Below are 15264 nucleotides of genomic sequence, written 5' to 3'. Positions count from 1 at the left end.
GTTTCAAGAAAAGAAATCAAGGCTTTATCTTTGGTTATAGTTTTATCACATTTATTGTAATATCCTGAATTAGGGCCTAATCGGAATAGTGGTTTCGTGACCACAAATTCGAGATAGAAATAATTATTTTATAATTATTTTGAGGTTTATGATATGAATGCATAATTGTGTGAAGATTTCGTGAAGAAATTTTGGGCATAACGAGTTTAATTTAAAGTTAGGGACTAAATTGAATAAGTTGCAAAATTTGCATTCTAGAAGTTTTTAGTATGAAATTACTTTGAAATATTAATTAGGAGGTCTTAAATAGCAATTTTACCAATTTTAAGTTCATGGACAAATTTAGGACATGGAAGGAATTTTTGGAAAGTTTAGTAGTAAGGGTATTTTGGTCATTTAGTTATTAAAATGAATTAAAACAAAATTAAAAGCCAATTTTGTCCATCTTCTTCATTAGGCCGAAATTTCAAGGGTTCTCCATAGCTAGGGTTTGTTTCAACCTTCCAAGCTCCATAGTAAGTGATTTTAAGCCCCGTTTTTAATGATTTTTACGTTTTTGAGATCCCGGTAACTCGATAAAGCTTATGTTAGAAATAATTTAACCTAGAGTTTATATTTGGAAAAATACCCATATGTGAAATTTGTGTAATTTGATGTTTTATGATATAATATGAAGTTTTAAATTATGTTAGACAACTTGTACTACTCGATTTTAAGCAAAAACGAGTAAAAGGGTTTAATCGGTAAAAATACCTAATAGTCACAAGTACATGTTAGAGTGAGAATTTGATGTTGCCATAGAAGAGAAAAGTGATCAGCATGTTGTAAAACATAATAATAAGGAATAAAGTTTAATCCCGAGCCTAGGGGCAAAAATGTAAATATGCAAAAGTTTAGGGGCAAAAGTGTAATTTTTCCAAAGTTCGTATTAAATGCTGTTTTGATGAATGTATGTATTAAATAAAATTAATTTGGCATTATAGATCAAGAGAAACGAGATTCAAGTCGTGATCGAGGAAAAGAAAAGATTGTGGACTAAATTGCAAAATCTTTGTATTTTGGTACCAAGGTAAGTTCATGTGTAAATAATGTAGCATAATGGTTATTTTTAAGTTATTGATGTTAATTATATGTTATGCTGAATTTTATTATGAAATGTATGCTTTGTGGTTAATTTCAAATGATATGTAAATTATGTGAGCTACTTGTTAAATATAATTGTTACCGAGTATTGATTTCGGCATTCTACGGAAGACGGCAAGGATAAGTGTCCGAGGAAAATCCCGTTCGAACCTTAGGAATAGATTAGGATACAAGTGACATGTCACTAGGATGGTTGAGCATCCGAACTCGTTGAGTTGAGTCCGAGTTCACTTATGGATGCGAATGTCCGAACTCGTTGAGTTGAGTCCGAGTTCGTGAGATGTAACTAGGCATTCGAGCTCGTTGAGTTGAGTCCGAGTTCACTTATGGATGCGAACGCCCGAGCTCGTTGAGTTGAGTCCGAGTTCACTTATGGGCGGGTTACATGATTGCTTGATTTCATATATGGCACTTATGTGCAAGTTATCCATGTATCCGAATTATATTCCGATGTGTTCAACGGGTAAAGTTCTACTCAAATGGAGGAATATTTGAGATGTAAAGAGACGTATTGGTAAGTGATGTGAAATGGATATTTTGAACAGGTATGTATTTAACCCTCGGGTTGAGTATTGATACAATCACGATAAGGTAATAAGATGATGAAAAATGATTAGAAATGTGACATGTGTTTTAGTGATGCATGCTAATGTTGATTGGTATGATTTGTTTGTTATGTTACTTATTATTTGCATATGAACTTACTAAGCATTTATGCTTACTCCTCCTTCTTACTCATTGTAGTTTTGGACAAGCCAGCTCAGAGTCGGGATAGGTCAAGGCTCACCACACTATCCTAAGACTTTTGGTAATGGCTTGTAAATTTAAGTATGGCATGTATAGCAATATACCTTTTTGTGTAAATGATCTTATGGTATGGTGATGGAATGGTTGAGGAAATGCTTGATAATGATAAATTATGAAAATAGTTAGTTTAGATTATATTTGATGTTAAGGAAAATTATTAAGATACTTAGTGCATAAAACTCATAAAGGGATGAAATTTGCCATAAATGAATCTGCAGCAACAACGACGCGAGTTTAAAATTTACTAAAATCATAGAAATTGAACTTGGTGATGGACTACATATCGAATTGAAGCTTATTATGTCTAGTTTCACATGAAACAAATGAAACAGGTAAAGGAATTATATGTTACAAGATATTTGAATTTTAGTGAAATAGGGTCATAGCAGTTTCGAATCCCTGTTCCAAATTTAGAAATTCACCATAAATTTTAAAGATATAATTAGGTAGTGTATTTTATATTCTCAGAATCCTTATTGAGTTTAGTTTCAGTAGAAATAAACCTCATAGTCATATGGATTTTGTACAGAGAGAAATGTGGTTCGTAGTAAACAGAGGTCAGACCAGTCAAGTAATAAAATAGGGGTAATTTTAACTAATAAAATGTACTAATTGGCCCAACCAAAAATTCTAGAAAAACATTAATAGATAGGTATATGAGTCTAGATTCAGGAAAAATTTACAGATCTTGATTTCGAGTTTCGTAACTTGAGATATGAGTTTTCTTGTGACTATGATGCAAGTAGCTTAAAAGCTGCGAATGTAGAAATAAATAATCCAAAGTTCTAAATATGTTAAATTAAGCTTAGTAATACCTCATACTCGACTCCGGCGACGGTCTCGGGCGTGGGGCCATTACATTTAGTGGTATCAGAGCCAGGTTTAGTCGGTTCTCGGACTACGTGTTGCATGTACGGATTTTGCTATACATGCCATATGTATGAATTGTGATAGTGTGACGACTTCTGACCTTTTTAAATGATTTTTTTTTTATATAGTAAATGGATCCCGATCCAACTGTGGCAGATGAAGTAGAGAGTAATGCGCCAGATCCGGTTGAAGGAGCAGAGCCGACTGAAAATCCACCTCCTATTGTTGGTCAGGGAGGAGGAGAAAGGGATCGGGAAGCCTTTCTCCAAATGATGAGTGCATGGTACACTGAGTTCGTTCGTACGAACCCAAATGTACGACCTCCCCCACCTCCCCCAATTCCTCAACCTGTACCCCCGATGCCTCAAGGTATGGATCTGATGAAATTTCACAGAACTCCAGTTGATAGAATTCGCAAGCAAGGGGCCGAAGAATTTAAAGCAAATATTGATGATGATGCCGAGAAAGCAGAGTTCTGTCTTGAAAATTCTATCCGGGTATTTGATGAATTATCTTGTACACCTGAAGAATGTTTGAAATGTGCTACATCTTTGTTGAGAGATTCAGCCTATAATTGGTGGAAGACTTTGATTTCGGTGGTACCGAAAGAGAGGGTAACTGGAAATTCTTTCAAGAAGAGTTTGGAAGAAATATATTAGTGAAAGGTTTATTGATCGAAATGTAAAGAGTTTCTTGAGTGAAGCAAGGTAATATGACATCTCGAATATGAAAGAGAGTTTGTTCGATTGAGTAAGTATGCCAAGGAATATGTTCCTCTGAAGCCAAGATGTGCCGACGATTTGAAGACGGGCTCAACGAAGACATTAAAGTATTTGTCGGGATCCTTGAACTAAAAGAAATGGTAGTAATCTTGGTTGATCGAGCTTGCAAGGTGAAGAACTACTTAAAGAAAAGAAAAGGTAGAGGTGAGACTAGAAATTGGAAGAAAAGACCGATGAGTAGTTCATTTTCACAACAACCTAGAAAGTCAAGGAATATGAATCCTCATTCCCAAGCTTCAGCTGGACAATCATATGGGAATTATAAGAAGCAAAATGTGGGTCCTAAATCTCAGAATACTTCTGCAGCCAGTGTAGGGAACTCGAGATTTGTTAAACCCGGAAGTGCGCGGTGTGGTAGAAATCATTTTGGTCCGTCAGAGCAAATGAATGTTTTCGATGTGGTTCTCCGGATCATTTTATTAGAGACCCCGAGAGAGTCGAGAAAGAAAAATTTCAGAATGTAAAAGCTAGTGGTGCGGACTCGAGGGAAGGTATCCAGAAAAGTTGGAAGTGAAACAAGCAAGAAGAATGTAGCTGTGGATGCACCGGTTAGACTGAAGGAAGGGCTACGGCTAGAACTTATGCTATTAAAGCGTGAAGATGCTTCCTCACCGATGTGATTACGGTACATTTTCTCTCTATAATGTTAATGTTATTGCTTTGATTGATCCGGTTCTACTCATTCATATGTGTGCATGAAATTGGTGTCTAGTATGAATATACTGTTGAGAACACGAATTTATGATTAGAGTGTCGAATCCGTTAGGCAAATGTGTGACTATTGATAAAGTATGTAAGAAATGTCCTTTAATGATTCAGATCATTACTTTCCTACCGACTTGATGTTGTTGCCGTTTGATGAGTTTGATGTTATTTTGGGTATGGATTGGTTGACATTGCATGATGCTAAAATAAATTGCAAAGAAAAGGTTATAGAATTAAAGTGTGAAAATGGTGAAACTCTGCGGGTTGAATCAGATAAATCAGAGGCATTGCCTAGTGTGATTTCTTCAATGTCGGCTCAAAGATATCTGAGAAAGGGTTATGAAGCTTATTTGGCGTATGTAATTAATACAAAAGAAGTTGTAAAGAAAGTTGAATCAGTCTTAGGTTGTGTGTGAATTTATGACGTATTTCGGAAGAATTGCCGGGTTTGCCTCCAGTCAGGGAAGTAGAATTTGGTATTGATTTGATACCAGGAACAGCTCCGATTTCAATTGCTCCGTATAGAATGGCACCAGCAGAGTTGAAGGAATTAAAGTTGCAGTTGCAAGAGTTGACTGACAAAGGTTTTGTGAGACGGAGTTTTTCTCCTTGGACTGCAGCAACACTGACGCGAGTTTAAAAATTTACTAAAAATCATAGAAATTTAACTTGGTGATGGACTACATATCAAATTGAAGCGTATTATGTCTAGTTTCACATGAAACAAATGAAACAGGTAAAGGAATTATATGTTACAAGATATTTGAATTTTAGTGAAACAGGGTCATAGCAGTTTCTGAATCCCCTGTTCCAACTTTAGAAGTTCACCATAAATTTTAAAGATATAATTTGGTAGTGTATTTTATATTTTCCGAATCCTTATTGAGTCTAGTTTCAGGAGAAATAAACCTCATAGTCATATGGATTTTTTACAGAGAGAAATGTGGTTCGTAGTAAACAGAGGTCAGACCAGTCAAGTCCTGAAACAGGGGTAACTTTAACTAATAAACTATACTAATTGGCCCAACCAAAAATTCTAGAAAAAAATTAGTAGATAGGTATATGAGTCTGGATTTAGGGAAAATTTACGGATCTTGATTTCGAGTTTAGTAACTTGAGATATGATTTTTCTTGTGACTATGATGCAAGTAGCTTAAAAGCTGCGAATGTAGAAATAAATAATCCAAAGTTCTAAATATGTTAAATTAAGCTTAGTAATACCTCATACTCGACTCCGGCGACGGTCTTGGGCATGGGGGCATTACATTTATACATTGGATAAAGCAATTCTTGATGACTAGTGTTGCTAAGAAAAACATAAGGAATGAAGTTTGCTTACACTTTTGAAAAGATAGTCATAATCAATTATCCTTTCTATATCCTCATTATTGTTTACCATGGATCTTTGAGAATTTTTTCTTTAGTGTTCATCTTATGGCTTTCATCTTTTTGGGATGTGTTATTCTTAATTTTTTATGAAACTATATTATTTTATCTAATTATATATTTATGGTTTTATGTCGGTTGACATTTAAAATCCAAATAATAATAATAGATGGTAAAGACACGAAAATTTGAGGAAGGAGATAGTACCTAGCAACAAAAGCTGTTTGGGATGATGAGCTGACATTGATATTTTGTGAACTTTGTGTGAATGAAGTCGATGTTGGTAATAGACCAACAACTCATCTAAACTCAAAAGGATGGGAAAATGTCATTGCTCTTTTTCAAGCAAAAACACAAAAAAATTATGGAAAACCTCAATTGAAAAATAAGTGGGATACATTAAAAAAGGAATGGAGGTTATGGAGGGAGTTGCTTAAGGAATCTATAGGTATTGGATGGTGTCCATCTAAAAAGACGGTCGATGCCACCACAGAATGGTGGGCTGAAAAAATACAGGTTAGTGTTAACTTTATCATTATTTTAATGCATAAAGTTTATTGAAATTAATAATTTACAAATATAAAAATCTAAGTATAATATTTAACATTTAACATTTAACATGTTTTGTAGGAAAATCCTAATTTTAAAGGATTTAAGAAGAAAGGAATTGAACCACGATTGAATGATTTAATGTGACAAATGTTTGGTGCCATTGTAGCCACTGGAGAGAATGCATGGGCACCTTCGTCTGGTGTTTTTCCAAGTGGGATTCCTATGGGAGATGATACAACTAATGAGGGATTTAGTGATTCAAATGAAAATAGTAATGAGAATGAAGGTATCCCTCCTAATGAGGTACCATCAAACCTTTCTCATGAAACTCCTAATCAAAGAACAGAAACACTTAGGGTTGTACACGGTAAAGGAAAAAAATCAAGTTCAAGTAGAAAATCATCAAGAAATTCATTAGCTACTCATATTGAGAAATTGTGTGAGAGTATGGCTAGTCTAAGGAAGTCAGTGACTGAAATTATTTTTACTCACTCTCAACATACTATTTCAAATGCAATGGATGCTTTGCGTGATTTGGGAGATGAAATTCCAAAAAAAGATGAACTGTACTATTTTGCCATCAAAATGTTTCAAATACCGGTGAAACGAGAAGTGTTTTTGAACTTAGATCCAGATGTTAGGGTTTGGTGGCTTCGATGTGAGTATTCTGAACAAAATCCAATTGCATCATTTTCATCCTTGGTAGCAACATCCTCATTTCCCTTCCAACCATACCATCCACCACCTCCACCATAAGCTCCTTAGAATTATTATTGCAATCTAACTATACTACTTTTTTATATGTAAAACTAATGTATGATCTACTTTTTTATATGCAAAACTAATGTATGATCAACTTTTTTATATGTAAACCTAATGTATGATTTACTTTTTATATGTAAAACAAATGTATGATATTTTTATGTTTGGTATTTTTATGCTATGCTTTTATTCAATTTTTTGTGTTGTATAGAATGTCACAAGTTATTAATTTATTTTCATTTGATTACTTTTTCAGGTTATGGATTAATTTAACAATATTTATAATAGTTTTATATGAATTATGATACCCATGAATTAAGTGAAGAAGCATAACGAAGAATATCCACAATTGTTATATAAGTTGAGCACAACAATTATCATGAAGAGGAAGAACAAGTGTTAAATAGTGTATTGGTACACCATGAAACTTATTTCACTATGCAACCGTGTATGGATTCAAATTATACAGGTCAAATGTGGGTGGACGAAGTATTAAATGGGCATGATGGTCGTTGCATGAATAGTTTTAGGATGCCAAAAAATATATTTCACAGCTTGTTGCATGGTTTGCAAACAAATTATGGCTAAAAGCATGGGAAGGTATCTGCGATGGAGAAGTTAGCATTATTATTGTATATTCTTGGAAATAGAGAATCAAATTCAAATGCAGGAGAGCTATTTCAACAATCTGGGGAAACTATTAGTCAAATTTTTACTGAGATGTTGCATATATTTGCTCGAATGGGAATAGACACGATTAAACCCACTGAAGGTCAATTCGAGGAAGTACCGAACCATATTTGACATGAGGCAAGATATTGGCCTCACTTTAAGGTAAAATTTACACAATCTTTATATTTTTAAAATATAAATTATTTCTAACTTTTATCTCATTACTTATATTTATTTTGAAGGATTGTATTGGGGCCATAGATGGAACACACATAAAAGCATGCATTTCACCTTTTTTTCAAATACCTTATATCAGCCGAAAAGGTGAACCAACTCAAAATATTATGGCAGTTTGTGACTTCAACATGTGCTTTATTTTTGCATTTCCTAGTTGGGAAGGAACAACACATGACAGTAGAATTTTTTTGCAAGCACTTAGAAAACAAGAGCTAAAGTTTCCACAACCTCCACCATGTGATAAATTGACGGTGAAGACCATGGTTGGACCATGGCAATATGTGAGCTAGTGTAAGACCATGTCTGGGACATGTCATCAGCCACGATATGAGAGCCAGTGTAAGACCATGTCTGGGACATGGCATTGGCATTGATATGTATGCTAGTGTAAGACCATGTCTGAGACATGGCATCAGCCACGATATAAGAGCTAGTGTAAGACCATGTCTGAGACATGGCATTGGTACGATACATCATGTACAAGTTTTCTCGAGTATCCTTAGTATCCCAAGAGGTTCAACGGGTAAACCCAAAGATGATGTCAAAGAAATGACAAGGTATGATCATGTTGAAAGGGTACACCTATGTACACAAAATTCATGAGTACTGAATTCGATGAATATGTGACATTTGGTAAGAATGTAAATGAGTAAGTCATACCTATGAAAATGATCTTGTGATGACCTTTTGACGATAAGTCTATACTTATGATGTATAAAATAGGTGGTCAATTTGATTGATGATCATGTGTGAGACTTTTAGGCCAAATTATATAGAGACATGATAAGTTTAAGTTTTGCTGTTGATGTATAGGTTAAATGGGAAAATGGATGGCATGTAAATATTCGATAATGACTGGCTATTGGAATGGCTAGTTAAGGATATAGATTGGTGTTATGTATGATTAAATGGATGTTAATACAAAGCAATTATGAAAGAGTAAAATTAGCAATAAAACAGTTTTGGACAACAGTAGTTGTATAACTTTGAAAAATAACCAAAAATTGTGGAAATCGAATTAGAGGTTGAATAAGATATGAAATTAAATCTTATCAAGCCTAGTTTCACATAGAAGAAACAGTGTAAACAAAAGAATTTCATATTATGAGATGTTTGAAATTTCGTGGGATAGGGTTAGGATGATTTCAGAATCCCCTATTTTGATTTTAGAAAATCATTAAAAATAGTATAAAAATAATTACGAGTTATAATTTATATGTTTGAAATTCTTTCAAGAGAATCAAACGTGAACATCATCCGAGTCCTGTACAAGGAGATAAGTAATTCTTAGTGAAGAAAGGTCGAAACTATCAGATAATTGAACATGGACGAATTTAAAGAATAAACTGTACTTATTGGCTAAACCAAAAATTCTGGAAATTTTATGGTAAAAAGATATGTGAGTCTAGTTTCAGGGAAAATTAGCAGAAATAAATTTGGAGTTCCGTAGCTCAAGACATAAATGATTTAGTGACTATGACTCGCGTAGACAGCTTGATATGCTCACAAGTGAATAGTTGAACTTTGTGCAATTATGATTGTATTATCTTGAGAATTTATTATGAGGATTGTTAAAAGTATGTTAATAAATTACTTATTATTTATATACCAACTTACTAAGTTATATAGCTTACTCTATTTATTTTCCATGTTTATAATGTCCTTAGGCTAGCTCAGGTTGGAGAACGCCGGAGATACCATCACACTATCAAGCTATCACTTCGGGTATTGTTGAATTCAAGTAGTTGAGTTGTGGCATGTATAGGAGAGTTAATTATGTCGTCAAGTGTCATAGTTGAATTTGCTAAATGTGGGCCTATGTTATTTGATATATCATTTTATGTAAAGCCATGGATGATGCTAATATTTGTTATTGTTATATGCATATGATGATTTCTTTCATGAATGTAAAAATTTTCATGGTTGAGCATATGGTGTGTTAATGCATGATTGAGTAAGTTGCATGATTGAATTGATAAAGAATGTGATAAGTGTTGCATGAGAATCAAGTGAAGTGGTCATGTTGTGTAAATGTCTTAGTTGTGGTGAATTGGTCATGTATTCATGTGTGGATGGGTGTTACTTGATGTTGTGTATGTTGGTGCAAGTAAGGGTGTCAAAAGGCTTGGTAAATAGTGTTGTTTCTGTCCACACAGGTAGACACACGGGCGTGTGTCTGGGCCGTGTGTGACACACGATCTGCCCCATGGGCATGTAGTCCGACCGTGTGTCACCTTCACCTTAATTGTGAAATTAAATTCACCACACGACCTAGTACACGGGAATGTGCCTTCGCCGTGTAACCTTAAAGGGTTGATGACGTTAGAAATATAATGTCAAATTTTTTGCACACGGGCGTGTCACGACCGTGTGAGGGACACAAGCGTGTGCTAGGCCGTGTGAAAATCCCTGTAGGTTCAAAAAGAAAAATAAATCAACACGGGATAGGGACACTGGCGTGTCCCAATATTCTCAGGCTGTGTGAATTACACAGTCTTTCAACATGCTTGTCTTAAGAGGACACACGGACGTGTCACTCTTCCACACGGGTGTGTGCCCCTGATATTAATGATATTTTCTACAGTTTTTCTAAAGTACTCGGTTTAGTCCCAAACCTTTTTCAAAGTGTGTTTTGGGACTCGTGGGTCCTATTAGGGACTTTAAGGAAAATTTTGAAAAGTTTTAAAATTGAACGAAATTTTATGACTCGAAAATGTATGTTTGCATGTGTTTAAGATAGGTAACGCCTCGTACCCTGTCCCAGCGTCAGATACGGGTAAGGGGTGTTACAGATATAAATACATAAATTCAATCCGTTTAATACTTCTATTATTCAATTTAGTCCATATTTTCATATTTTTGAAAAATTACTATTTTACCCCTAACATTTTAACCTTTTTACAATTTAGTCATTAAACTCGTAAATTGAAATCTAAGAAATTTCATCCTTATTTCATGCTAGCCAAATTCACTAGGGACCTATATCAACCCATACAAATCAGCATTTCACAAATTTACCATGGAATCTTACTACTTTTACAAATAAGTCCCTAAATGACATTTTCATCAAAAATCACTTTACAAAACTTATTTATTTATCAACAAGGATTCATTTTCTTCCATTAAACTACAAGATTCATGTAAGAAAATTCATGGAAAAACCCTAAATCTTTAAAATTTTTGTAATTTAATCCCTGGGTTAGCTAGATTAAGCTACAACGATCCCCAAAAACATAAAAATCATTAAAAACGGGATCAAAATTACTTACATGCAACCCTTGGACATAGCTGAACCTTCAAGCACTCATCAATGGCATTTTATTAACCTATTTTCAATGGAGGGGTGGACTAAAAAGATGATAGCTTTTGTTTTCTTTATTTTGTTTTATGTTAATTTTACTTATTACAAAATTAACTTTGGTTACAAACCTTAAAATCACTTAATATTATGTCCATCTTTGTCCACTAACAAAAACAAATAGGCTAATTACCACCTAAGTCCACTCATATTTATATTTAATAGCTATTTGACTCCTTTTACTAATAGAACTCTACTTTTGCACATTTGACGATTTAGTCTTTTTCACATAATTAAGCATGCAAATGTCAAAATTTCTTAAAAAAATTTTAATACGATCTTACTAACATTCCATAAACATTAAAATAATAAAAATAATAAAAATAATTTACTTGTTAGATTTGTGGTCCTGAAATCACTGTTCCGATTTCATTGAAAACGATGTTACAATTGTTTTAAAATTGCACATTGAGGGCAATGTGGGCTAAGTAGGGGGTTCGTAGGACATGCCATGCTATTTCTTCTATGCATATGTTAATTCGTATACTGAGATTATTCTTTAATTCATTTCAAAAATGCATTTCCAATTCCTATGCTTAGTTTATTTAAATAAATTAGGTAATTCATGAATAACTATTGCTTACTCTGATGGACAAGTATTTTTGTAGAGTTGAAAATGTTATGGCTAAGTCAACACTTCATAAAGATTGGTGGCTCTTTAAACTTGCCTAGTAAAAGTACTCATATAAATAAATAAATATGTTAATGGCTTAGTTAAGAGTGAAGATTTGGAAATGTGACCAATTTGGGTAACTGAAATAAGGTGCTTGGGTTGTCATCTCATTTCACGTAAAAAGATTTGAGTGACGAATTGAAACTTCTAACACTTCACTAATCCAGCTACCTTAAGAACAGAGAAATAAACTGCTTATGGATATGTCAAATTGAGTAACTGAGGTGAGGTGCTTGAGTTGTCATCTTATTTTGCATAAAAAGATTTGACTATGTCTCAAATATGTTTAAAAAAAAAAGGGGAAAAAGTGAAAAAATAAATGTCAAATTGAGTAACTGAGGTGAGGTGCTTGGGTTGTCATCTCATTTCGTGTAAAAAGGTTTGACTATGTCTCAAATATGTAAAAAAAAAAAGTATATATTGAGTACGATTGTCTCGCAAGTTTGATTAAGCCTAAATTTAATGAAGTAGTTGAATTTGACGTAATGTTCTAAATTTTATAAAATGTTTTTTGATTGAACCTAGAAATTATTTATTTTTTTATTCACCTAATTGTTTGCATTACGCTTGACTAAGGAAGGATATTTGATTTCGAAAAGGATTATCGAATAATTTTTAGTAGACATCATGCTTAAGGACAAGCATCAGCTAAGTACAGGGGAATTTGATAGCAAGTTAAATTTATGCTTTTAATGTATTTATTTTTGGCTAATTTTTTAACAAGATGCTACTAAACTTACCAGGGTTGAAATTGGAGTGCTGAAATTCAAAATCAAACAAAATGGGCTCAATTAGAACAAAAAGCAAAAAGGAGGGCCAAATTGAAGAATTAATGAATTAGTGGTTGACTGGTTAAAATCAGATTTTTTTAAATTGTCAAAATTCTATAAATAGTTTAAATTTGATTTTTAAATTTGATTTTTAGTTGTTATTTTTTAGGAAAAATCTTGCTAAATTTAGTATGAGGAATGTGTATAAATACTTAGTGTTGATGGCCTTTGAGGGACACACTATTTGGTTGAGGGACACACTTCAATACACACTTGAAGTTTTGGCATTCTGCCATTCTTTTCTCTATTTCAACACTTTGGCTAAACTGCTTCCCAAGTCCCTTCCCCTTTCCACTTACCACCATTTCCATTCAAAATCATTTTCATAGGCCAACTAGCATGATTAATTTCATGCTCAACTAAATCGCTTTTAGCTTTGGCCTGGTTATTGCTTCGATAATACAATCGTGAGATATGAACTCGCGCTAAAAACTTTTCAACACAGTATTCACTCTCTCTCTGGTATATTGGATAGTACAAATTTGTATCTTACAGTCAATTCAGTTTCAATTCAAAAAGCAAGCGTTGGGAAGTCGAGTCCGCCGTGCTATATTCGAAATCCCACGAATAATTTGACATGTTCAAGTGGAAAAAGCCAGTTGGATTCCGTCAAGGGAGATAATGATCAGATTTAAACGACCCATGCAGTTGAGGCCGTTGATTCGAGTTGGGTTCTTCAGAACGCAAGGCTGTAGGGGTTTTGAATTGTGAACGCGTGTTTCGCAGTTAGATAATCGGTAAGGGTTGGTTTGTAGGTCATACTGGAATCAACCACGAAATGAAGAATTGGCGATTAGGACGTTCTTGATCGCTATAACCAACTTATCGCTTGGAAGGAAAAATCTATTTTTCATGGATCAGTTCAAGTTCGGAGTGTACCGAGGCTAAAGCTAAGCTTAAATATATTTAATTTACTGATTTAATTTAATTCACTTAATTTCATTTTACAAACATAATTCTATTTTTATTTTATTTTATATATTTTTATTTTGTTCTCTTTATCAACTAAATTCCCTTCTTTTGTTCATTTATATTATAGCTGCGCATTCAAGTCGAAGGCACAATAGCTGCCTAAAATCAGAAATCTGGTCACCAAAAACAGGAAAAATAGGAATCACATTCCCTGTGGGATCGACCCTACTAATCTATCTACTATTTAATATTATTTTGCTGTAGGAATTTATATTTAGTGGTTTCAACGCCCATCAAACATTCACACTTGAATACTTTATTTTGTTATGATTCTCATTTAAACTATTTTGTAACTTGATTATTTGATTTTGCCTTGGTTCGGTTTAGCTTTATATATATATATATATATATATTGAATTTCTTAATAAACCAATAAAAATAAAATTAAACCTTATAAAAGTATTAATCAATAAAACATGCCATTAGAATGTATAGTAAAGTATATCATAAAATAAAACAGGTGATTTATCGCAAAAGTTTCAAAATAAAGGGACTAAAAGATAATTATTCCTCAGGAGTAAAAAATGGTTGATGTAAAAACATATTTTCTTAGCTTTCTGTCATTGGCCTCCTCATCCTTCAAACTACTTATTCTTTCAATATTTCACTGCAAAATAATTTTTCCTAAAGCTATTCATGGGGCAGGCTAGGCCTAACCAAAATTTTAGGCTCGTTCGTTAGATCCAGCCCGAAAAACGGGCCTAAAATTTTGTTCAAGTTCAGTTCGGATAAAAATGCTAAAACTCAGGTCTGGCCCAGCCGTATTAATTTTTTATATTATTTATTATATAATTTTTTAAAAAAATACTAAAAATATTAAAACAAATGTTTCTCAAAAATTGAAAATAAATAAATATCTATGTATACTTAAATAACACTAAGATAGGTACAATTTAACAAGCAAATGCCTTTAAAATAGTAACAAAATTAATAATAAAACAAGAGTTATACAATATTCAAACAATAGCAACAAAATAGTACCAACATAATAATGAAATGGTAGTAAAATAGTGAAATAATAATAATAAAAAAGTAAAAATTAGCAAGAATTTTGCATATTCGGGTCGGGTTAGGCCCATGGCCAAAAAAGCCTTACCCGAGGCCCAACCCATTTTCTAAACGGGCTTTTTTTTGCCTCAAGCCCATTTTTTGGGCCTATAATTTTACCCAAACCCTCTCACTTTTCAGGCAGACCTTCGGGCTGGGTCGGGTCACCTGACCTATGGACAGGTCTATTCCCCTCCCATGACGAGGGTTCAATATTCCAAAAATATTTATAGAAAGAATGAAATTTTATTAAAATATTTTTTTAAAATGAATCTTTTCCAAAAAGAAATTATACTGTTGTCAAATATTTCATAAAAATTATTGTCAAACCTTTTCCAAATTTCCACCTTTCAAGTTGAAAGACTTAAATTTTTAATAATAAATATATAAAAAAATCTTTACAATCTAAAAACTTTAGATAAAACATAGAGAAATAAGAATTAAAATATTTAAAAATGAATATACCTA

At 33.2% G+C, this 15264-nt stretch overlaps 1 protein-coding gene across 1 annotated transcript; it reads left to right on the top strand.

The window, feature by feature from the left end:
* The first annotated feature begins 6392 nt into the window (after nt 1–6392).
* LOC108451618 (uncharacterized) lies at nt 6393–7001 on the top strand. The gene has a single exon (XM_017749288.1). The coding sequence runs from the start codon at nt 6393–6395 to the stop codon at nt 6999–7001; it is 609 nt and encodes a 202-aa protein (XP_017604777.1).
* Nucleotides 7002–15264: the final 8263 nt, after the last annotated feature.

This window comes from Gossypium arboreum, chromosome 5 (genome assembly GCF_025698485.1).
Source record: "Gossypium arboreum isolate Shixiya-1 chromosome 5, ASM2569848v2, whole genome shotgun sequence".
Taxonomy (NCBI): domain Eukaryota; kingdom Viridiplantae; phylum Streptophyta; class Magnoliopsida; order Malvales; family Malvaceae; genus Gossypium; species Gossypium arboreum.
This window is presented reverse-complemented; position numbering and strand designations above follow the sequence as displayed.

What these genes read in the sequence shown, in the direction of transcription:
- LOC108451618 (XM_017749288.1), top strand. Translation starts at nt 6,393, where the DNA reads ATGTTTGGTGCCATTGTAGCCACTGGAGAGAATGCATGGGCACCTTCG.